Source organism: Chrysemys picta, chromosome 20 (genome assembly GCF_011386835.1).
Source record: "Chrysemys picta bellii isolate R12L10 chromosome 20, ASM1138683v2, whole genome shotgun sequence".
Taxonomy (NCBI): domain Eukaryota; kingdom Metazoa; phylum Chordata; order Testudines; family Emydidae; genus Chrysemys; species Chrysemys picta.
Window position 1 is genome coordinate 17,936,093 of NC_088810.1, and position 23,467 is coordinate 17,959,559.

The window sequence follows — 23,467 nt, forward strand, 5'->3', positions numbered from 1 at the left end:
AGGTTCCGTTTTTTAAATATTACCAAGTTGGCAACCCTACTCACATCCCACCTAAGCCCTCAAAAAAGGCGGGGGCGCCCCAGGTCTCACTAGCCCAGCATGGGATCCCCTCCACTGCTCCATCTCACCAGTTCCCTCTCTCCTTTGCTTTCCAGAGTGAAGGGGTGAAGGGAGTGGTGGAAGGGGGGGCTGGAAGGCAGGAAGGAAGCAGGGGAAATAAATGGAGGATGGGGTAGATGGAATGAGGGATGTGTAGAGCAGGAAGCGGGAGGTCTTGGTGAGTGGGGACTGTGCTCATAGATCTTAATCTTCATTTCCGTCAACCATTGAATGGTGGGGTGGGGAATTGCTATGCCCCCCCCGCCCCGCTGAGAGCAGGGGTCCCCTCGGAGGGATGCCACCCCCTGGGAACAGGTGTCCCCGAGGTGGGTACAGCAGTCACCAGCACGTTGTCGTTTCAGCAGGGATTCCTGACGTCTGCACACAGCCACATTGTGGGCCTCGCTCCCGTTTGCACTACGGCCTCCTTTCACCGGGTAGAGCAGTGTACAGGGCCCTCGGCGCAAATGAGGATCAGTCTGTCACTTGGGGAGGGTCGAGCCCCGGATGGACGCCAGTCCAGCTGACGACTGAGCTGGGCAGTGAGGGGGCAGGCCCACAGCCCGGCATATGGCAGCCCCTAGCCCTTCTAGTGGGTGCTGTGGCCACAGCACGGGGAGAATTGGGAGGAGAGAGACCAGGACCGGGGGCCTGAGAGGGATAATCCAGCTATGGCTGCATCAGCGTCCTGATCTGATCTGAGGGCCAAAGGGAGGAGCAAGGGCTCCAGACCCGTGCAGAACAGCCAGGCGGGCGTTTGCCATCCCACCAGCCAGATGTTTTTGGCGCCAGGTTCCGTGACTTGGGGAAATGATTTGTCCTGTTGGTTTTGCAGGTGAGGAATTTGCCTTGTTGGGTGATGCCAATGTAGTGATTGTTTGGAAATTTGAATTGAAATTGAAACATTAATACACACTTTAAAAGCATATCAAGTATAAGATAAAATATGTGTATCTGACAAAGTATAATACATTTATTATAATACGTTATTACTGGCTTTGGAAAGTATCTACCAAGATGGGACGGATCTAACTAGTGAGGCTGGTGGATTACTTTTGCTACTATGTTCAGAGAAGACTATTGCCATTGTCCCTCTTGTAAGTCTACTGTTGAAACCGCTTGGGTCATTAAACAATGCCATCCAGGCATCTGCTACAACAGTAGTAGATCTTTGTCCAGCAATAGAACCTACATTTGGATCAATCAGAGAGCTATCCATTGAAAAAGTTCTGGAAGAAGCAAAGACTTCAGTCCAGAAGTTGACTAATGAAGGCATTTATATTGAACCCTTAAGTGAAGAGGACAAGAAGTGTTTGTTAAGATAACTGAAAAGTACACAGACTTGATTCTTAAAAATCTACAACAGCGACTTCTAGATTCTACTCAACCTCTACGTAGCTTTTACAGATCCGTGTCCTATAAAACACCAACAGCTGAGTGGCGTGAGGCACTACCAGCAATGGGGATGCCATGTGCTCAGGACAGAATAGAGAATTTGAACACAGAGTGGAATATCACACAACGAATGAATGAATATTTGACTTCAACTTCTTTTTTATCATCACTATGGTTCGACCCGATCTTTGTGCTCTGTTTCCTGGGATGAAAGAAGTAGGAATTCATCTCTTGCTACTCCCAGTCACAACAGCTACAGTTGAGCGTTCTTTTTCATCATTGAATAGAATTTTGTGTTCTGAAAGAAGTCACCTTCTGCCTGATCATGTGAATGAACTAATGAGCATATCAGTTGAAGGAATGGAAGTACTAGACACATGAGAAGCCACAAAAGATGAACGCACTGCATTCAAGAAGTTCATTAACAGAATTGTCCAATATTATAATAAGAAACCAAGAAGGATGTAGATGTCGTGCTTCATAGAAGGCTTCAGTAGCCAACTTAAATTTGTGTGATGATTTTAAAACATAAGTTAAATCTAATAAAATGGTCATGAAACATTTTTTCAGTTTTTACTATGGTGCCATACAGCCCACTTCACCCTCATGGTCTCAACCCTCATTGGCCCTGACCCCCACCCTGTAAATTCGAACACGCCCCCTAATTTCAATTCCTGGGGGAAACAGTGTGGGGCGGAGAGGAGCATCCACCAGCAAAAACAAAAGTCAGTGGCTGTGGTTGGGATTCTAGGTCTCATTAGCATATTCAAAGTGCCAGTATCCATATGCTGATATGCACCTAGAGGGCATTTCTGCTCAGCCCTGTGCCCCCAGGAAAGTGCATGGGTGCCTCTGAACATCCCACTCCATGCCGGGTGCTCAGGTAATTGAGGTTAAACCAAACACCGGCATAGAAAGCATGCTGGGTGCCCAAATGCCAATGAAACAGGCACTGGACTGGGACTCAGGAGACGTAGGTTCTAGTCCCTGCACTAGCACTGTCCTTCTGTGTAACCTTGGGCAAACTGCTTCCCTGATCTGTGCCTCAGTTTCCCCTTACTCTTTGTCTGTCTTGTCTATTTAGCTTGTGAGCTCAGGGAGGCAGGCTCTGTCTTTCCCTCAGTGTTCATGCAGAACCCTGCACAACAGGGCCCTGATCTCAGCTGGGATCTCTAGGTTTTACCATAATACTGATGATCACTTAAACTCCAAAAGGGAGGTCCCAGCGACTGTTTGCACCTGTCTGAGCTTTTGAAAATGTTGACGCTACTAGTTTATTTTTCAACTCTCCAAATCATGTGCTGTAGGGTCTGGGAAGGGAAGGAAAAACATCTGATTTTAGTGTTCTGTGGCTGGAGACTGAAAATCAGCCTGCAGCCGTAGTGAACATCCCTATTTTGACACAGTAAAAGTGAAAGCAGTGGTCCTGCCATTTCCTCATTCACAGTCCCATGTGACGAGCCTGGCAGGGTAAACTGAACTCCTTCTTCTCGGCATGCAGTCAGAGCAGGAGGGGTGTCAGGGCTCACTTGGGAGCCAACCTTGGGAGGATAATTTGGGGGAATTCTTGCTGCCTGCTGATCAGTTCAAGATTCCTGCCTAGAAATCTCCACTGGGTGAACTCCCGTCAGGTATGTTTGGCTTTTTCTTCCCCCCTTGTACTTTAAATCTCCTCTTTGTCGTGTTTGGAACAATGTGTTTGAGGAAGTAAAACCAAGTATTCTGCTTGTAGAGAGTTTGCATCTGTGGACACCCATGTGTATCAGTCTTGTCTTTCTATCCCCATATAAACCTCTCTCTCTTCCAATAACCCCCTCTAGCTATCTATTCAACACCCTCTCTCTCACTCTATCTATCTATTCTCATACACCCTCTCTGTCGGTCTCTCTCTGTCTTTCTAGCCCCATACACTCCTCCATCTTCCTATCTAGGCTGGAGTGTTCAGAGAAACCTAGGGGAGTTAGGTGATAGTCAATGGGATTTGGGTGCCTAACGCCCTTGAAAATGGCTTGGGCTCCTTTGAAAACCCAAGTCCTCTTCACCTAAATCTCTCTGGGCCAGATCCTCAGCTGGTGTAAATCTGCTTCGCTCCAGTGACCACAATGGAGCGACACCAGTTTACACCAGCTAGGGATCAAACTCATTGACCTCAGTGAAGCTACATCAATTCCCACCCCAGCTGGGAATGTCTCTGACTTTCGCTAGCTCTATCCCTCCCTCCCGCCCCGGATCACCTTATCCCAGGCTCTGATGCCCATGGCCAGGTCCAAGATCCAGTTCAGGAGCTGTAGAAGTAGCCGGGTGAGATTATCCATTGACCCAGCTCTGTTTTCCTTTCAAGTCTGTTGTTGTCGTATGGGGTTCCAGGAAGCCCCTTCCCCTGCCCCATCACCCCCAAGAGGTACAAGCTGCCGGATGGCTCAGTGTGAGAACTGCTGCAGGGTCAAGGTTTGCTTCTTGACACTTTGCTCATGGCAGAGAGAGGAGAAATCTCAGCAAGTCAGTGTCAGATCTCTTGCACCATCACTGAGTGGAGGAAATTGAGACACTTGACTTAACCATGCAGATATTATCTCTCACCAGCGTGCTCTTTTTTTATTTTTATTTTTTCTAGCTGAGCAGAATGAAGCTGTTGGTTTGTGTCTTCCTGGCCTCTCTTGCTGCTGCTACTGCTACTGCACATCTACACACAGACCCGACGCTGGATAACCACTGGGAGCTCTGGAAGAAAACCTATGGCAAACAATACAGCCACAAGGTGGGCTCTGTGCAGCTGTGGGGTTAAAGTGGGGGAGGGGGATTTCCGTCACCATCTCCCCTCAGGTCAGCAGGTATCCGGGATCTTGGCATGCCAGTCCTATGCCAGCTCTCACTGAGAACGCTGCCTCCTGCTCTTCTCCTGGAGATTGCAAAGCTCTCTCTGCTTTCAGAAGTGCATTCAGTTTTAATGAACATTGGGCCTAAACCATCCCAGGGGATTAGCTGATTTTTTAAAGCGTGTTTTGTTCGGGATATATTAGAGCCAGGTGACATTGTTCACGAACTTCTTCTTTTCTTTTTTTTGGTGGAAAAATGCAGACTCGGGTTGACAGAAACAATTGACAGAATTCGTCTCGATTTTGGCAAATTTTTTCGGTCAAATTAAAATAAAATAAAATGGAAAGGTGGAAAAAAATGGTTAATTTCAGCGTTTAATAAATGAACCGTTTTGACTTGTCCTTTTGGAAAGCCATTTTGTGTTGGAGTTTCCCTCCATTCTACATAACAATAACTAAATAAAAAGGTTTTAAAAGCCCAAATTGAAAGAAAACATTTGACCCAAATCCAAAAATCTTCAACTGATTTTTAAGACATTGTTTGGTTTAAAAGGTTGGTTGGTTTGGCTGCCAAATCGAAAAGTCAGTGATTTGCACAGCTGCAAGCTGTATTGTGAATGTTTGATTATTGATATTATTTTGCATCCTAATTGTATATGCAGCTCCTTAATTACTTTGGCTTAGTTGAAGGCCCTGACTGCTTGGGGTCATTAGAGAATCCTACAGTACTTTCCTCCTAAATTACAAGGTGTCATCACTGTCCTGGTGGCAATTACATTCTGCCTCCCTGTAATTCCCCCTGATGATTTAATTGGATACAGTGTGATTCTTCTCTTCTTTTCCTACCCTGTTGTGTAGTGTTGCTGTGTGCTGTTAAAAAGCTGCTGCACACCATTCCAGAACTGGCTGCATTTTGGGGTTGGGGGAAGGATTCAATCTTGCTTAACTTGTTAAGACTCCCCTTGATTTCCTAAAAAGAACAGGAGTACTTGTGGCACCTTAGAGACTAACAAATTTATTAGAGCATAAGCTTTCGTGGACTATATATATGCATCCGAAGAAGTGGGCTGTAGTCCACGAAAGTTTAAGCTTATGCTCTAATAAATTTGTTAGTCTCTAAGGTGCCACAAGTACTCCTGTTCTTTTTGCGGATACAGACTAACACGGCTGCTACTCTGAAACTTGATTTCCTAGGAAGTTTTGCTTGAGTGAGTGTTGCAGGATCTGGGCAACATTTTTGCAAAGCACTTAGAATCATAGAGTCATAGAATATCAGGGTTGGAAGGGACCTCAGGAGGTACCTAGTCCAACCCCCTGCTCAAAGCAGGACCAATCCCCAACTAAATCATCCCAGCCAGGGCTTTGTCAAGCCTGACCTTAAAAACCTCTAAGGAAGGAGATTCCACCACCTCCCTCGGTAACCGATTCCAGTGCTTCACCACGCTCCTAGTGAAAAAGTTTTTCCTAATATCCAACCTAAACCTCCCCCACTGCAACTTGAGACCATTATTCCTTGTTCTGTCATCTGGTACCATTGAGAACAGTCTAGATCCATCCTCTTTGGAACCCCCTTTCAGGTAGTTGAAAGCAGCTATCAAATCCCCCCTCATTCTTCTCTTCTGCAGACTAAATAATCCCAGTTCCCTCAGCCTCTGCTCATAAGTCATGTGCTCCAGACCCCTAATCATTTTTGTTGCCCTCCACTGGATTCTTTCCAATTTTTCCACATCCTTCTTGTAGTGTGGGGCCCAAAACTGGACACAGTACTCCAGATGAGGCCTCATGAATGTCGAATAGAGGAAAATGATCACATCCCTCGATCTGCTGGCAATGCTCCTACTTATACAGCCCAAAATGCCGTTAGCCTTCCTGGCAACAAGGGCACACTGTTGACTCATATCCAGCTTCTCATCCACTGTAACCCCTAGGTCCTTTTCTGCAGAACTGCTGCCTAGCCATTCGGTCCCTAGTCTGTAACAGTGAATGGGATTCTTCCGTCCTAAATTTAGTCCTTGTTGAACCTCATCAGATTTCTTTTGGCCCAATCCTTTAATTTGTCTAGATCTCTCTGTATCCTATCCCTGCCTTCCAGCGTATCTACCACTCTTCCCAGTTTAGTGTCATCTGCAAACTTGCTGAGGGTGCAATCCATGCCATCCTCCAGATCATTAATGAAGATATTGAACAAAACTGGCCCCAGGACCGACCCTTGGAGAACTCCGCTTGATACCGGCTGCCAACTAGATATAGAGCCATTAATCACTACCCGTTGAGCCCGACGATCTAGCCAGCTTTCTATCCACCTTATAATCCATTCATCCAGCCCATACTTCTTTAACTTGCTGGCAAGAATACTGTGGGTTCCTGAGGGATAAAAAAGTGCTGTAGAACTATAACCTATTTATACTGCAGATGGTTTCCTCTGTGCTACTGCATAGTAACGTGGGGGCTGTGCTTTGGTTCCAGAAAGAGGAAGGGGAACGGCGCGTGACCTGGGAAAAGAACCTCAAGCTCGTTATGCTGCATAACCTCGAGCACTCACTGGGGCTGCATTCCTATGAGCTGGGCATGAACCACCTGGCAGACATGGTAAGTTTAACAAAAAATATCGCTACAGACCAAGTGACCGGGCATCTGGGAATTATCAGTATTTCCCTGGGGCTGCCGTGGCCAGAGAATGTAACTGAATCAGGGGCAGAATAAGCGCCAGCCAATCCAGGGTCAGTATGAGCCCTGCAGAGGTAGGCCCACAATCCACAGCTCCCCTCTGTGTCCTCCAGCAGCAACCCGCCCCTGTCACCATTCCAAGAGCTATGCAAATCTTTGTTCTATTTGCTTGGGTCAGGGTTGTGTGTGGGAAATCTGCCATCAGGGGGGTAGTCCTGATTTTTTAAGTGCAGGTGCTCCACCCCCTGCTAGCCCGCTGCTGGGGTGACCCCCTCCCCCCCAGCATATTTCTGTATCAAATGGCATCCTCCAAGCAGTGTGATCTTGCACATACAGTGCATGTGAGGTCAAAAGTGTGGGAATCTCATTCCTGTAGGTTCCTGCTTCTCTACCTTACTGTGTCCTTTAACTGAAATTGCAGGGGCTTGTGCGTCAGATCCCATTACTGCCTACGCCAAGCATTCAGAATTTAGGAATCAGGTGCCTAAAATCATGGGGGGCTTAAAAATCCTGGGATTTAAAAAAAGTCTAAGTCTGGGGGCTCTTTTTATTTGCCTCTGGGTTTTGCCTTTTAAGAGAGATGTTTTCCTGCAGTTCTCCACAGCTATACAAGAGATGGAAACTTAAAAAAAAAAAAGCTGAAATTCTTGTGCAATCTCACGACCCTCTCCCCCCCCCCCACATTGGTGCTTTAAGGAAAACATCAGATATTGTGACACTCTCAATAAAATCAAGAGTCTTGGCAATGCTGATGCTCCTGGGTAGAACTATGTGAAGAAGAGATTTTTTTGGTTTGGGGGCTGAAAAATCAATCAATCAAAAGTTAGTTTCAGATGTACCTGAAATAGCAATGGTGAAATGAAAAAAAGATGAAAACAATTCATTTAGGGTCGGACAACACATTTTGTATAGTTTTCTAGATTGTTTTACCTCTTTTATAAAATAAATAAATAAAATCGAAGTAAAATTTGAACTAAAAAGTCATTTTGAATCCAAACATTTTGACTAGTTTTGAATTTTTTTCCCCTGCTGAAATAATTTTGCAAATTCAAGGTGAATTCACACAATGTTTCAGTCGACCCAAATATGTATTTTTCAGCCCCCCCCTGAAAACTTTCCGGCAGCGCTAGTCCTGTGTTCCATCCCCAGCAATGTCCTGGGGGAGGAGGATTAGCATGTGGAGAATCACAGAATCCAGAGTTCCCGGCAAACAAAGCTACAGCCGGGCTGATCCCCGGCATTCAGGCGTGCTCATAGTTTTCACTGCATAAAGGAAAACACTGTATCAATGAACGAGAGTTGAACCTGAGCCGCAGAGTTTGTATCCGAATGTCCCCAGTGTTCGGGGCCAGTCTGTACATCGGAGGGGACGTCAGTCTGAAGGGGTGTGTGTGTTCTTTTAACTAGACCAGCGAGGAAGTGGCTGCTTTGTTAACGGGAGTGAAACTTCCCCACCGACCTGACCGGAATTCCACCTACAGGCCACGGCCTGGCAGCAAAGTGCCTGACTCCATGGACTGGAGGGACAAAGGATGTGTTACGGATGTGAAATATCAGGTGGGAGGCTCAATCTGTTCCCCTCCTGACATGGGTGCCCATCGCAGCAGTGGCTGAGCGCATCTCTCTGGCTTTTCAGGGGGCCTGTGGGGCCTGCTGGGCTTTCAGTGCTGTCGGTGCCCTAGAAGCCCAGGTGAAACTGAAAACTGGAAACCTGGTGTCTCTCAGCGCACAGAACCTAGTCGACTGTACCATTGTGTACGGGAACCAGGGCTGCAGCGGCGGATATATGACCAACGCCTTCCGGTACATCATCAAAAATAACGGCATTGATTCAGATGATTCCTATCCGTACACAGCTCAGGTGGGTATCCAAGTTTCAGACAGACACATGGAGGGTCTGTCTACACTGCACACTAAGCCCGGGTTCTGACTCAGGTTTGAGCCGAGGCTCCCCTTCCATCTACACACACATCAGCAGGGCTGGTGCAAGGATATTTTGTGCCCTAGGTGAAACTTCCACCTTGCGCCCCCCCCCCCCCCGTACCATCGGTTCATTGAGGAGCAAATCCCAACGAGCCTTTATAGACCCCAGGGGCCAGCCGTGCCCAGGGGCTGCTCCCCAGACCAGGTTCCCCCCTCCCCACCCCCTGAACTCCCCTGGAGGGTGCACAGCCCCCCCGCAAGCCCTCCTCACCCCACCTCTGCGGCCCCCACCCCGAGTCCACTCACTGGCTTTGCTGGGCTTGGGCCGCTGCAGCAGCTCAGCAGTGAGGAGCTGCCTTCTGGGGGCTCCTGCAGCAGATGCATGTGGGCAGAGGCCTCCGTGGAACCCCCCCCCGGCTCCTCCCTCGCCACGCTCGGGCTCTGCGGCTCCCGGGAGTATGAGCCGCTGCCACCCCTCCCCCTCCCGGAGCAGTCTCAGGGCCCCGCACCCCAGCAGCTGCTCACATGCCCGGGAGCCGCAGAGCTCGAGCGTAGCGAGGGGAGAGTTGGGGGAGGCACACGGGGGCCTCTGCCCGTATGCGTCTGCTGCAGTCTGCAGGTGCCCCCTGGGGGGGCGCCAGGCCGCAGTCTGGGCAGGAGGGGCGGGGGGCGCGGCTGCTCCCCGCTAGTGGCGCCGCTGCCTTTGCAGGGCTCCTGCCCCCCTGTGCCGCGCCAGCTCCTCCATGGCTGGGGCTCACTGCCCCCGCAAGCCCTATGCAGTATTATTAAACTGGTGCATCTATGCCCGACCGCAGCCTGAGCTTGCAGCCCAGCGGGGGCGGGGGGACAAGGCAGAAAGAACAAGAAGACGCCCGGCCTGCCTCACCGTGGCGGAAAGTCACAGTTCCCCGCAGAGAGCCCTGTACCCTCTCCCTCACGCAGAATGGACATGCAGAAGGTACCTAATTAAAAGCACTAAACTTGGGAATAAAAAATGTCAGTCACAGGTTTTTTGACATGCCCTGAAGTTTGTCAGACATTTATTTGCAAAAACTTTGTAGTAAGGGCGAGTCAGCTGTCATGCTAAATACAACATTAAATATTATGGAATCCATGATGCAGCTCTTCTCTGTTTTACATTTTCTTAATCAGTATTTCTAAGCTGATTTTATATTTTAAATGTACTCTTAAGCCTTCATAAAGTCATCATTCCAGATTACTACATAGTTAACTCACTGAAACAGACATTATTTTAAATTAATCAGTCACAGAGGTTTAGTGTGTTCATAACAGTGTTCATTGCTTTTAGAAAAAGGGAACACTAATTTACTGTGTGATCTCCATAACAATACACATGTTTATGACATTTCACCAACTTTAAAAAATATGTTTCCAAAGATTTTAGGCATAACAAAGGATTTTATATCTTACTAAGGTACTGATTTTGCTTAAAACTAGTTCATCAGATAGTCAGAAGTAAAGAAAGAGAAACTCTGTCCAGCTATCTGGAAGCAAAGGGCTGTTGCTTCCTTCAATGTGGGGGAGGGAAGAGGGAGGGAAGGGAGAAGTGGATGGACAGAAAGGACAGGAAGACTTTGGAAGTAAGTTTTTTTACTATAGTAATTAAAATGTGTATTTTAGATAAGGGTGGTCTTTTGAAGAATTTATTTAAAAAACCATATGTCTGAAGATCCAAGCATTTAAGGCTAAAGATGATTGTGCATCTAAAAATCTATGCAAGGATTTTTTAGAGATGTGATTTTATAATCTTTGCCAACTCACTAATGAAATATTTTTAAAGCAAATTTTAAAGTAAGGTCCTGTAGACTGACATGTTCTGAGTAAATATTACAGTCATGCACAACTGTTTTTGTCAGTACATTCAGAAACTGACAGTAGATGATACCTGGGGGTTGGCAAATGCCTGTTAAATGTGTTCATTACCCCTTGAATGGCTCTTTAACAGTTTCAGTGTTGTGCTAATAGGTCTGGCAGGCTGGAGACTGTTTCTCTTTTAACTGCCTAGACAAATCAGAGGATTGGGCCAAAAGAAATCTGATGAGGTTCAACAAGGACAAGTGCAGAGTCCTAAATTTAGGACAGAAGAATCCCATTCACTGTTACAGACTAGGGACCAAATGGCTAGGAAGCAGTTCTGCAGAAAAGGACCTATGGGTTACAGTGGATGAGAAGCTGGATATGAGTCAACAGTGTGCCCTTGTTGCCAAGAAGGCTAATGGCATTTTGGGCTGTATAAGTAGGGGCATTGCCAGCAGATTGAGGGATCTGATCATTCCCCTCTATTTGACATTGAGATATACCTATCTCATAGAACTGGAAGGGACCTTGAAAGGTCATTGAGTCCAGCCCCCTGCCTTCATTAGCAGGACCAAGTACTGATTTTTGCCCCAGATCCCTAAGTAGCACCCTCAAGGATTGAACTCACAACACTGGGTTTAAGCAGGCCAATGCTCAAACCACTGAGCTATTCCTCCCCCCCACAGGCCTCATCTGGAGTACTGTGTCCAGTTTTGGGCCCCACACTACAAGAAGGATGTGGAAAAATTGGAAAGAGTCCAGCGGAGGGCAACAAAAATGATTAGGGGGCTGGAGCACATGACTTATGAGGAGAGGCTGAGGGAACTGGGATTGTTTAGTCTGCAGAAGAGAAGAGTGAGGGGGGATTTGGTAGCTGCTTTCAACTACCTGAAAGGGGGTTCCAAAGAGGATGGATCTAGATTGTTCTCAGTGGTGGCAGATGACAGAACAAGGAGCAATGGTCTCAAGTTGCAGTGCGGGAGGTTTAGGTTGGATATTAGGACAAACTTTTTCACTAGGAGAGTGGTGAAGCACTGGAATGGGTTACCTAGGGAAGTGGTAGAATCTCCTTTCTTAGAGGTTTTTAAGGCCCGGCTTGACAAAGGCCTGGCTGGGATGATTTAATTGGGGATTGGTCCTGCTTTGAGCAGGCAGTTGGACTAGATACCTCCTGAGGTCTCTTCCAACCCTGATAGTCTATGATTCTATGATACTAGATCCCCTTCCCAGGAAGACTCAGAGCCGGCAGGAAGGGTCAGAACAGGGATAGGAAAACCAGTCGGGTGGACACTAAGACCCAGGGGTGCCCCAAATTTTCAGGTACCCTACCCTGCTGCCTATGCCTGAGGACGGCCCCAGGTGCCCCTAACCACTTGCCACCCTAGGCCACTGCCTAGTTCGCCTCGTGGTTGCACCGGCCCTGCAAATCAGCCTGACTCAGGTCAGCAAGTGCTCAGGCCCCAGGTCCTGTGACACTGCTGAGAGAATGGGTCAGAGTCCGAGTCCTGCTGACTTGGGTCCAAACCATGTCCTTTTACAGTGTGGACGCAGCTCAAGCCACAGACCGAAGTCAGAAAGTCTGCATGGTGCAGTTAGCATGGCGGTGAGACCTGGATCCAGCAACTGTAAACCCAGGTTTACAATGCAGTGTGGATGCTCAAGCCTGGGCTTAGAAACACTGGGTATGTCTACACTGCAATGTAAGCGCAGGGTTTGAACTCAGGCTCAAGCCTTACCCCCCTTCCATCTACATTGAATTGAGATAATCGAGGGCTCGGACCCAGGAAGGTCTAAATCTGAATCAATCATTTTGACAGCTCAATCTGAAAAAACATTCAAAAGGTTTCATTTGACCCGAATGAATTTTTTTTTATTTATTTTTTGTTTCAGTGAAAAAATAATAATGAAAAAATTCTACTTCGATTTTATTTTTCCGGGTAAGTCACTGAACTGAAAAATGGATTAGTCCCTCAGCTCTGATCTCGATGCCCAGAGGCAGAAGGAACGCTCCAGAGGGAGCAGCAGTGATCTAAGAAATGAGAGGGATTCAGACAACGGAGAGGAATAGAAGGGAGATAAAAACAGATGTTCATGGCAGAGGCTGAAATGTCCCTGTTTCATCTGCTCTTTGCCCCTGCCAGAACGGAACGTGTCACTACAACCCTGCCACGCGAGCCGCCACCTGTTCCAAGTTCGTTGAGCTCCCGTATGCCGATGAAGCAGCCCTGAAGGATGCCGTAGCCAATATCGGACCTGTGTCCGTCATCATAGATGCGGCACAGCCTTCGTTTTTCCTGTATAAGTCAGGTACGTTCTCTAAGCTAGAACACCTTGCGCCCGGTGCTGTATGTAGTTTGAAGCAGTGATGCCTTTGCTTTCTGTGGACTGTCTCTTTAAATTGAAAGAGGAATGTGGAGGAAGTTGCTATTTGTTCTGCAGCATGTTACTGAGGAGATGCGCACATCGTGCTCTTCCCATGGAGACCTGGCTTTCGTTTCCTTGTTTTTTCCTGGAATCTTTTGGACCCTCAGTAAATTGCAGTAATTATAAAACAAAAGCCCCAGGCGGGTGAAAGCACGTTTTGCATTTTGTGAGTGGCTCCATCATGTGACCGCTTGGTTCAATGTGTGTTACATGTCCCCCTCTAGCAGCTGGCTAGAGGATAAAAGCCTAGTACTGCTGGAAGCTAATCTCTTTTGTTCTATACGTGTGGTACGTCTATACTGCACACCACTGCTGATGGCATGCAGGGTAGGTGTAGCTACACACAGCTGTGAAAAGCAGCCTGTGTCCGCACTGCGCTGTGTAGCTACGCACAACAGTGGAAGGTTCTGGCACTGAAGGCAGTGGGAGCTGTCAGAGTTTTTCCCCACTACCCAGGGCCGGCTCCAGCTTTTTTGCCGCCCCAAGCGGCGAAGTGGAAAAAAAAAAAAAAGATAAAGCCGTGATCAGATTCATTCTTCGGTGGCAATTCGGGAGCAGGTCCTTCGCTCTGAGAGGGACCGAGGGACCCGCTGCCGAATTGGCGCCAAAGACCCGGACGTGCTGCCCCTTTCCATTGGCCACCCCAAGCACCTGCTTCGTTCACTGGTGCCTGGAGCCGGCCCTGCCACTACCTCCCGCTGCTGGAGACTTTCCCTCCGGCAGAAAAATGCCACAGCAGCAGGGAGGTAGCAGCATATGACACTGCTGAAAATAGCAGTATAGACGGGGGAGGCCCTGCTTGGTCATGTAGAGAGCCGTGTAGGTATATACCCTAAGGCTTCAGGTGTGTTTTTACTCCCCTAAGCCGTTTACACCTTTGTTTATACCTGTTTGGAGTGTGTGTGGAGTGTATATAGTCTATATGATTCCATAAGGAGTGTGCAGTGTGGACATACCCTTAGATTGGAAGCTCTTTGGGGCAGGGACGATCTTTTTGTTCTGCGTTTGTACAGCCCCTAGCGCCATGGGGCCCTGGTCTATGTCTGGGGCTGGCAGGTGCTACTGTAACACAGATTAATGATAACAACAAATGACCGGAGATGCTCCTTTAGCTCAAAAGGTGCTTCAAGGGCTAACGACTCCAGGTTCAATTCCTGGTGTCTTACAGTGTGTCATTAAAATAGCACCCCAGTGTGGACCCTTCACTCATGTTAATGTAATGCCAGTGCGCTGGGGTGGGCAGCAGGGACTGGGACTTCTGGATCTTAACGCATGAGCCTTTCTTGCTGGAGTTAAAAGACTCAACCTCTTTTAGAGAAGGCTGTGGCACGCTCATCAACCGTTCTGTGGCCCAGGCACCACAAGAGGGAGACAGAACGTCCCACCGAGTCGGCATGGCTTACATTAACCTGTGCTTTTTAAAATTTGTTTTTGGCTTGTATTTACCTTTGCCCTAGTGAGCACTGTCCACAGGTGCTGGAATAATTTGTACAGTGGGGATGCTGAGAACCACTGATCCATGCGGGCAGGGGACTGGACTCGATGACCTCTCGAGGTCCCTTCCAGTCCTATAATTTATGATTCTATGAAACTGTAAACCCTATATACGATGGGAACCACTTCAAGCCAGGGGGTGCGGCAGGGTCCCCAGCGCCCCTAGTTCCAGCACCTCTGGCACCGTCAGACATTGTGGGGCCAATTTTATGCTGCACCAGACTCAGCTCAGGTCAGCTCTAAAATGGCCTTCAGCCCAGTTCTGGGGTTGAGACGGCTCGTGGGATAATTTAGGCAGCCTTGAATGTTGCATAAAATATGGCAGCCCAAGTCAAGCTACCTAATGGGAGCAACACCCCACAGACTTGCTATAGACCCTAACTCCGGCTGGAATGTCCCCTACGCCAGAGCTTCCCGAACGAGGCCTCCTAAAACAGTTTGTGGCTGTCTGACTCGGTTCCTGTGCTGGGGGAATTCTCCCCTGGCTCGATTTGGGGCTTTTAAGGGAACATTGTGAGGGGACCATAGTGGGAGGAAGATTCCTTCCCGGTATTTATGGGCATTGGGATACTGAAATAGCTGAAGGGATGGATGGGAAAATGGAACTTTTCATTGCTGGGGGGTAGTTCAGCTGTACCGGTCAGACGTCCTTCTCTAGCTGACATCTGTTTGGTGGCCTGTAGAGAGTCTGAGTCCAGTTTTTGGAGGCAGGTGCCCACCTCACACTAGCCAAGTTGGCCACCTCAGTAGGAGCGCCAAGGCCACGGAAACTAAACTTCCCAGTGGACAGCGTGCTGGACTGGGGCTTAGGAGAGCTGGGTTCTAGTCCCAGGGCAAGTCACTTCTCGCTCTGTACCTTAGTGTCCCCATCTGCACAATGGAGATAATGACACTGACCTGCTTTGTGATCTACTGGTGAAAAGAGTGAGAGATTGTTATTATTACCCCCTTACAGGGGACCAGGTTAGAGGCATGTTGGTACCACGTGGGTGCTCACAACAGCTTTACTGAGCTGGCTTTTTTTCCTCCCACGTGATTACACATTCTTTCCTTCCAGGAGTCTACGATGATCCACGTTGCACTCGTGACACGAATCATGCAGTTCTAGTTATCGGCTATGGCACCCTGGATGGGAAGGACTTTTGGCTTGTGAAAAACAGGTAAAAGAAAATCCATCACTGAGCCGTATATATCTATAGACTAACGTGCTCCTGGGATAGGCGTGTGGCATGAGTGAGCTGTGTAGAGCTGTGCATGTATGTGTCTGTACTACTGTGAATTGGATGCACTTTGTTAAACAGCTTGAAACACATGAGAAAATGGGGGAGGGGAACCCTGCCTATAAAGAAAGGTGTTTTATTCTCTTCATGTTTAATTCTGTGTTATTTCTCCTTCCAACAGTTGGGGCATAAAGTTCGGTGACAAAGGGTACATTCGAATGTCCAGGAACAAAGGAAACCAATGTGGGATTGCCAGCTACGGTTCTTATCCACAAATATAGAGGGACGCTCTGCTTCAGACTGCACTCTTGAGATGTGGTCTCTTAAACTGCTAATCTTAGCCTTGCTGTAATCTAGCTGCTCTGTTTGAGAACAATGTACGGGCTCTAATGGCAAAATCCTCCCATCAGATCCATCTGACAGATCTGAGATAAGCAGCCAAAATGGTGAATGATCATGATTGGTCTGGTCCAGAATTTGGGCACTTTTAGCTTATTCTCCCTATCCCGCAGGGGTGTTTGTAATTGATTAATGTCTATGCATTGCTTTGCGCATGTGAAGTGCTATTTTAGTGCCAAGTATTGTCACTGTCGCTGTCTCAAAATGTATTGGAGTGAAGGCCGTGTTGCTAGTCCACGCTGTTAGTGGAGCGGTAGAGTTGCCGAAGCCACGTCACATGTGAGGTGAAGTAGATGGATCAACACATGTCTAGCCACATGTATCAATTTTCCACAATACAGGTCACAAAGCAATCATTAGCAACCCAAGAGATCAAGCAAACTATGGACATTCCTTGCAGGGGATAACGTGTTTTCCAAGGCTATACAAAATTGGGTTGGTATCTTATGCGAAGACCTTAGCACGCCAGCAGTCAGAAGCCACGGAGAAGGCCAGCCACGGAACAAATGCTGCTGCTGTTATAAAATGTGACCTACAGAGTGAGGTCAGCCTTTGCCACCTGCAGCGCTTGGACCAAGGACACGGTGCAGAGCTGAAAGGCCTGATTCTCTCTTGCACTGCACAGCCGTTTACACCTGTGCAAAGTAGGTGTATAATGTTGCTGAATCAGAAGAGCAGCAGTTTTCAGCCGAGGTATCCATGACTGCACATGATGCACAGTAGCAGGGAGTCAGGCCCAAAGGCTTTAAATGTAGCTGCAGGTATGGGATGAGCGATTGAATGAGCAAGAATGCAGGGAAAGGGTGAATCTGGAATCCACACCCCCAGCTGCAAGTGCCAGCACAGCACTGGGAATCACATCTGCTGCCCTGCTCTACTCCAAGGAGCCCTGCTTCCGGATCTGACCTACTTTGCCCTACTTCGGAATATGATTTGCAGACACCTATTGACCGAATCCTTGCGGGATACAGTTTCAGAGTGAGGTCACACATGAAATGCATTCTCTTCTCTCCAATTCAGCAGTGAGGTTGCTATGATGATCCAGATAGAATCTCATCTGTAAACAATGCATGTAATAGAAATTACACATCCTCCTCCAAAAGGAAAAAAATATGTTCAATTGTCTGAAAAGTTTAGGCTCAGTTTGTTCAGCTGGACCAGGTGTGGGATACTTAGCAAGTGACAGAAATGCAAAGCCACCCTGATTACAGACGAAAAACTCTCGGGCCCTGATCCTTCAAAATCTGACTCATGAGGGTGGAGCCCTGAATCTCTGCAAAGCCCCAAGAGGGATCCATATGGGCACAGGGGTCCACTTGAATTAATCAGGTTATGAGGTCAGGGCTTTAGTTAATCAAAGGGAAGCCGTCAAAAATGTGGGATCCATCAGTGTGTTGCAGGGCCACGTAGAATAATGATCACAGGTGTGACAGGACTGAGAAATCACATCTTTGTGAAAATATAACCATTTGGGGAGCTTGTTCCCAGTTATTTCTTTATCTTTTTGGATGGTTTTAGCAAAATATAATCTGTCAGTTGCAAAAAACAAACAAAACCCGACAAACCCACAAAAACCCCACCAATGGATGAATGTGAACAACTGAGCAAGATAACCTCATGGTCAAATTTCATGAGATTTGCAACAACCACCAAAGCATTTCTTGCCCTGGGCTAAATTTGCAGTTGTACTTGGGAGGTTCCATGAGGCTGTGTCACTGCTTCCCCTCGTTTCTGGGGAGCGCCAGGTGAGTGACTGATGGATCTTGGGCAGCCTCAATTGCTAGGCAATGTCTGACTCTGTACTGTTTGTTATCTGAAGTTTTAGGGTGAAATTCACCCTGTGCAGAGGGCCAGCACAAGGTCTAGACGCCGCTCTAGGGTGATCAGGTGCCCAGTTTTTGACTGGAAAGTCCAGTTGAAAGGGGACCAGATAATGTCTGGTCAGATTTACTGACCGGACACTCAAAGTCCGGTTACTGCGGGCGAGGGAGGCGGGGAGGTGCCGGGTCATCACCTGCTCCAGCCTCTACTCAGCTGGGGCCGCCTCCTACCTTCGCTGGGTGGCTGCAGCTCCCAGCCCCGGCTCCACAGGCGAGTCCCTCCTGACCCGAGTGGTGGGGGGTGTAAGGGGAAAAGCAGCGAGCAACAGGGGAAGGGGGAAGAGGAGTGCATGGGGCGGGGCCTCGGGAAGAGATGGGGCAGAGGTGGGGCTTTCGGGGGAAATAGGCGGGGCAGGGGAGGTTCTGTCACTCCTGCTGGAGTGTCTGTTTTTTAACTATTACCAAGTTGGCAACCCTACTTACATCCCACCTAAGCCCTCAAAAAAGACGGGGCGCCCCAGCTCTCACTAGCCCAGCATGGGATCCCCTTCACTGCTCCATCTCACCAGTTCCCTCTCTCCTTTGCCTTCCAGAGTGAAAGCAGGAAGGAAGCAGTGGAAATAAATGGAGGATGGGGTAGATGGAATGGGGGAGGTGTAGAGCAGGAAGCGGGAGGTCTGGGTGAGTGGGGACTGTGCTCATAGATTTTAATCTTCATTTCCATCAACCATTGAACGGTGGGGTGGGGAATTGCTATGCCCCCCCGCTGAGAGCAGGGGTCCCCTGGGAGGGATGCCACCGCCTGGGAACAGGTGACCCCAAGGTGGGTACAGTAGTCACCAGCACGTTGTCATTGCACAGCAGGAGTTCCTGACACACGCACACAGTCGCAGTATGGGCCTGGCTCCCGTTTGCACTATGGCCTCTTTGCACTGGGTAGAGCAGTGTACAGGGCCCTCAGCGCAAATGAGGGTCAGTCTGTCACTTGGGGAGGGTCGAGCCCTGGATGGACGCCAACCCAGCTGACGACTGAGCTGAGCAGTGAGGGGGCAGGCCCACAGCCCGGCATATGGCAGCCCCTAGCCCTTCTAGTGGGTGCTGTGGCCACAGCACGGGGAGAATTGGGAGGAGAGAGACCAGGACAGGAGGCCTGAGAGAGATAATCCAGCTATGGCTGCATCAGCGTCCTTTCTGATCTGAGGGGCTAAGGGAGGAGCAAGGGCTCCAGACCCGTGCAGAACAGCCAGGCGGGCGTTTGCCATCCCACCAGTCAGATGTTTTCGGCGCCAGGTTCCGTGACTCGGGGAAATGATTTGTCCTGTTGGTTTCACAGGTGAGGAATTTGCCTTGTTGTCACTGCACATGTCTTTTTCCTTTGTCAATCATCAGGAGTTCTTGCCACTTGAAAAAGTGAAGTGAAGACTGGGGGAGGATCATTCATTGGGGAAGTGATGCGCTAACGATGAGGACTTTAAATATGCTGCAGGTGCACCTGGCGCTTAACAGATGGACAACACTGCCAGGTCCGTGCCCCAGTAGCTTGCAATCCACGGCTTCCATCCTACCTCACTGGGTTCAATTCTCCATTACCGTCGCACAGATACAAAATGGGGAATAACTGGCCAGGCGGTTGCACTGCTAACAAGGATCTGGGGTTATCGTGGATCACAAATTGAATATGAGCCAATGATGTGATTCGGCTGCAAAAAAGGCTAATATCCTTCTAGGGTGTGTTAACAGGAGTGTTGTGTGTAAGGCATGGGAGGTACTTGTCCTGCTCTACTCAGCACTGGTTAGATCTCAACTGGAGCACTGTGTCCAGTTCTGGGTGCCACCCTTTAAAAAAGAGGTGGATAAATTGGAGAGAGTCCAGAGGGGAGAGCAACAGAAATGATAAAAGGTTTATCAATCCTGACCTATGGGGAAAGGTTAAAAAACCTGGATATGTTAAGTCTGGAGAAAAGAAAACTGCAGAGGGACCTGAGAGTTTTCAAATAAATTAAGGGCTGTTATGAAGAGGATGGTGCTCCGTTGTTCTCCATGTCTACTGAAGGAAGGACAAGAAGTAATGGGGCTGAATCTGTAGCAAGGGAGATTTCGGTTGGAGATTAGGAAAAACATTCTCATGTTAAGGATGGTTTAGAACTGGAACAAGTAACCTAGGGAGTTTGTGGAATCCCTGTCACTGAAGGTTTTTAAGAATAGGTTGGACACACACTTGTCAGAGCTGGTCTAGGTTTACTTGTTCCCGTCTCTGCACAGGGGGCTGGACTAGATGACCTCTCGAGGTGCCTTCCAGCCTGACATTTCTCTGATTCTATGACTGTGCAGTCATTTGCATCAGTGCAAAGTGGGTGAAAAACCCTGCAGGAGCAATGTTCTGGTAGCACGTTCTGCCCACTTTGAGGTGTTGTAAATGGCCACAGAAAGGGCAGGGCAATGAGGAATCAGGCCTACCACAGATATTTTATTTCACTTCTTTCATTGCTGGTCTCTGAAAACCTCCATTTCCACCACCAGACAAAATCAGATGAAACAAACACATTTCCAGGCAGCCTGGATGAAAATTGCCTTTTCCAATGCTGTGATCCCCAGACAGAATTGTCTATCGCTGCACTACAAGAAACTTCTTTCCTTTATCTAAGGCTGAGGATAACAGGAGTACAGAGCATGTGCCGGGCATACAGAGTCTGGATGTAGTGAGGGTAACCCGTGTGCTCTATCAAGCCAGGAATCCAGCTGGCGAAATTCCCAATGCAGACGTTTCCTTTTAATTTCTTCAGTCCTTTACCATGAGAACATGGGTTATTATTTCTTCGAACTTCCCAGCTTGCTCGGTCATTGTTTTGTGGTGAATAAGCAGGCACAAAAATGCGGGAAGCTTCCGTGTGTAACCCTTCTGCCAGGTGGAGCTGGCAGCAACCAGGGCTTGGTTCAATATCTAGGGTTCCTTTTCAACAATACAACAGAGAACCGGCTTGAGCCACCTCCCCCAGTAACCTGGGAAAATTACACACCACCCTCAGCGCCTCTGAGAGGCAATACTTCCCCACTCGCAAGCACAGAGTCTGAGTGTAGAAAAGAAACTTTTAATGAAAGGAGGGAAGTCACCTGACATTAATTAGCCACAAGCGGGATTCATAATCAGAAAACTGTGAGCAGGACACCCACCCCAGAGTGCGTGGGGCAGTGTCTTCCGGCTCATGTTCTTGAGTCCTACAACCAAAAGTTCCTTTTCTGTGCCCCTCTCTGCTCCCTCACCATAGCCCACTCACAGTGGTTGTCCTTGGTCAGTGAGGACACAGAGTTCAGAAGCGCATCTGTGTGAGTTTACCTCCCACCCAGGGAAGAAGCACCTTGCTTGCTCTGCCTTCTGAGCACATGCTTTGGCTGGCCGCCCCACCAGCCGCTGTTCCTCGGCGCCGACTGTCCCACCAGCTGTGATTCCTCTCTGCTGGCCATCCCACCAGCCACCGTTCCTCTCTGCCTCACCAGCCGCTCATTCTGCTAACCCCTCACCAGCCACTCATTCGCCGGCCGACTGTCAGACACCTGCCTCTCTTTTGTGACCTCTGCACATTAGTCTCATAGGCTATGTCTACACTGGCAATTGAGTGACAAAATTTTTGTTGTTCAGAGGTGCTAAATTAGCACCAAAAAGACAAAAGTTTTGCCGCAGCAAGTGTCAGTGTGAACACTGTGTTGTCGGCAGGAGTACTCTCCAGTTGACAATGCAAACGCTGCTCATTGGGGGTGGAAGTATTTTGTCAGCAAAAGTGCCAACAAACAGTAGCTACGCTCCCCGATTTTTATCGACACGGCTGTATCGACACGGGCGTGTCACTAAAAGCTGTGTAGTGTAGACATAGCCTTAGTAATTTTCAGCTCTTTGCAGGCTGGGTAGAAATACTGCAGCTCAAGTGATTTCAGCACTCAGTGAATTTTAGCTCTTAGGAGGCTGGGTAGAAACACAGTCCAATAACAACTGATTTCAGCTCGGATTGAGCATTTAAAATAACAAACAGGCCCCTAATGAACCCTACTTAGCTCTTTCTTTAAACAGTGAGGAGGAACAGGTTAAAACAGTCCTGGGACCTCTAGGGAGAGTCCACATCTCCTGGCTGGGAGGCCTGTCCTCTTACTTTTACAGGGCTCTGGCATTCAAGCCCCTGGCTTAACAAGGTCCTTTCAGCTGGGGGTGACCCCCTCATTTGGGACAGGGTTAATCACAGTTCTGCTCCCCTTCATTCATATCATAATGACAACACATTGATAACAGCATTTCCCCACCCTGCATTCAGTACTAAAGTGATTTGTAACCCAACACCAGCCAAAGTTGATTATTTTGAGCCACACTGTTCTATGTGCTGGATATCTAAGCAGAGTAGGTGTGTTCATGTAAATACAATTTGCTCCTGAAGTTTTTCCCCTGCATTCATTCAGTTCATTCAGACCCTGCTTACTTCTGTAACCCTTTAGAGGCTGCAGCAGGCAAATATAAATCCTCGCAAGCATGTCATTGCTGTGCAGTCTGTGTTCTGAGGGTTATTCACAATAGGAGCGATGCTGATTTATAGCAGCTGAAGATCTGGCCCGATTAGCCTTTGCACTGTATAGAACCTTTCATCTGTGGATCTCAGGGTCCATTCAGCATTCGCAGGACCAGATTAATCTTTTGTGGGCCACAGTGCCAGAACCCTGGCCCCACTCCCTGCTCTGTCCACTGCTCCGTATCGACGCCCCGCCCCACTCGGCCTCTTCCTCCAGAGGCCCTGTCCACGCTCCACACCAGATCCCACTCGCACTTGGCCTCTTCCCTCCCAAGGCCCCCCCCCCACCATTTGAATGGGGTGAGGGGGTGGAGAGGAGCACCCGCCGGCAAAAACAAAGGTCAGCGGCTATCGTTGGGATTCTAGGCCTCATCAGCATATTCAAAGTGCCAATATCCATATGCTAATGTGCACTTACAGGGCATTGGTTTCTAACTATTAGAGGAATGAAGTTCTGGAATAGCCTTCCAAGGGGAGCAGTGGAGGCAAAAGACATATTTGCCTTCAAGATTAAGCTTGATAACTTTATGGAGGGGATGGTATGATGGGATAGCCAAATTTTGGCAATTAATTGATCTTTGACTATTAGCGGTAAATATGCCCAATGGCCTGTGATAGGACACTAGATGGGTGGGATCTGAGTTACTACAGAGAATTCTTTCCTGGGTGTCTGGCTGGTGAGGCTTGCCCACATGCTCAGGGTTTCGCTGATCACCATATTTGGAGTCAGGAAGGAATTTTCCTCCAGGGCAGATTGGCAGAGGTCCTGGGGGTTTTTCGCCTTCCTCTGCAGAGTGGGGCACGGGTCACTTGCTGCAGGATTCTCTGCACTTTGAAGTCTT

At 48.4% G+C, this 23,467-nt stretch overlaps 2 protein-coding genes across 5 annotated transcripts in view; both read left to right on the top strand.

Moving 5' to 3' along the window:
• The window catches only part of LOC101944639 (cathepsin S-like), a 40,587-nt gene extending 23,207 nt beyond the window's left edge, over nucleotides 1–17,380 (top strand). For 2 of the 3 annotated variants that reach the window (XM_065574217.1, XM_065574218.1), the window contains exons 2-8: nucleotides 4,109–4,252; nucleotides 6,777–6,899; nucleotides 8,385–8,534; nucleotides 8,614–8,838; nucleotides 12,860–13,025; nucleotides 15,694–15,796; nucleotides 16,038–17,380. In XM_065574217.1, the coding sequence (XP_065430289.1) occupies nucleotides 4,118–4,252; nucleotides 6,777–6,899; nucleotides 8,385–8,534; nucleotides 8,614–8,838; nucleotides 12,860–13,025; nucleotides 15,694–15,796; nucleotides 16,038–16,137 (1,002 nt within the window). In that variant the 5' untranslated portion in view covers nucleotides 4,109–4,117 and the 3' untranslated portion in view covers nucleotides 16,138–17,380. Of the gene's footprint in view, nucleotides 1–2,936; nucleotides 3,126–4,108; nucleotides 4,253–6,776; nucleotides 6,900–8,384; nucleotides 8,535–8,613; nucleotides 8,839–12,859; nucleotides 13,026–15,693; nucleotides 15,797–16,037 lie in introns of those variants that run through there. The other variant, XM_065574216.1, reaches the window with a different exon arrangement.
• The window catches only part of LOC101931018 (cathepsin S), a 57,029-nt gene that overhangs the window by 23,202 nt on the left and 10,360 nt on the right, over nucleotides 1–23,467 (top strand). The window lies entirely within an intron of this gene.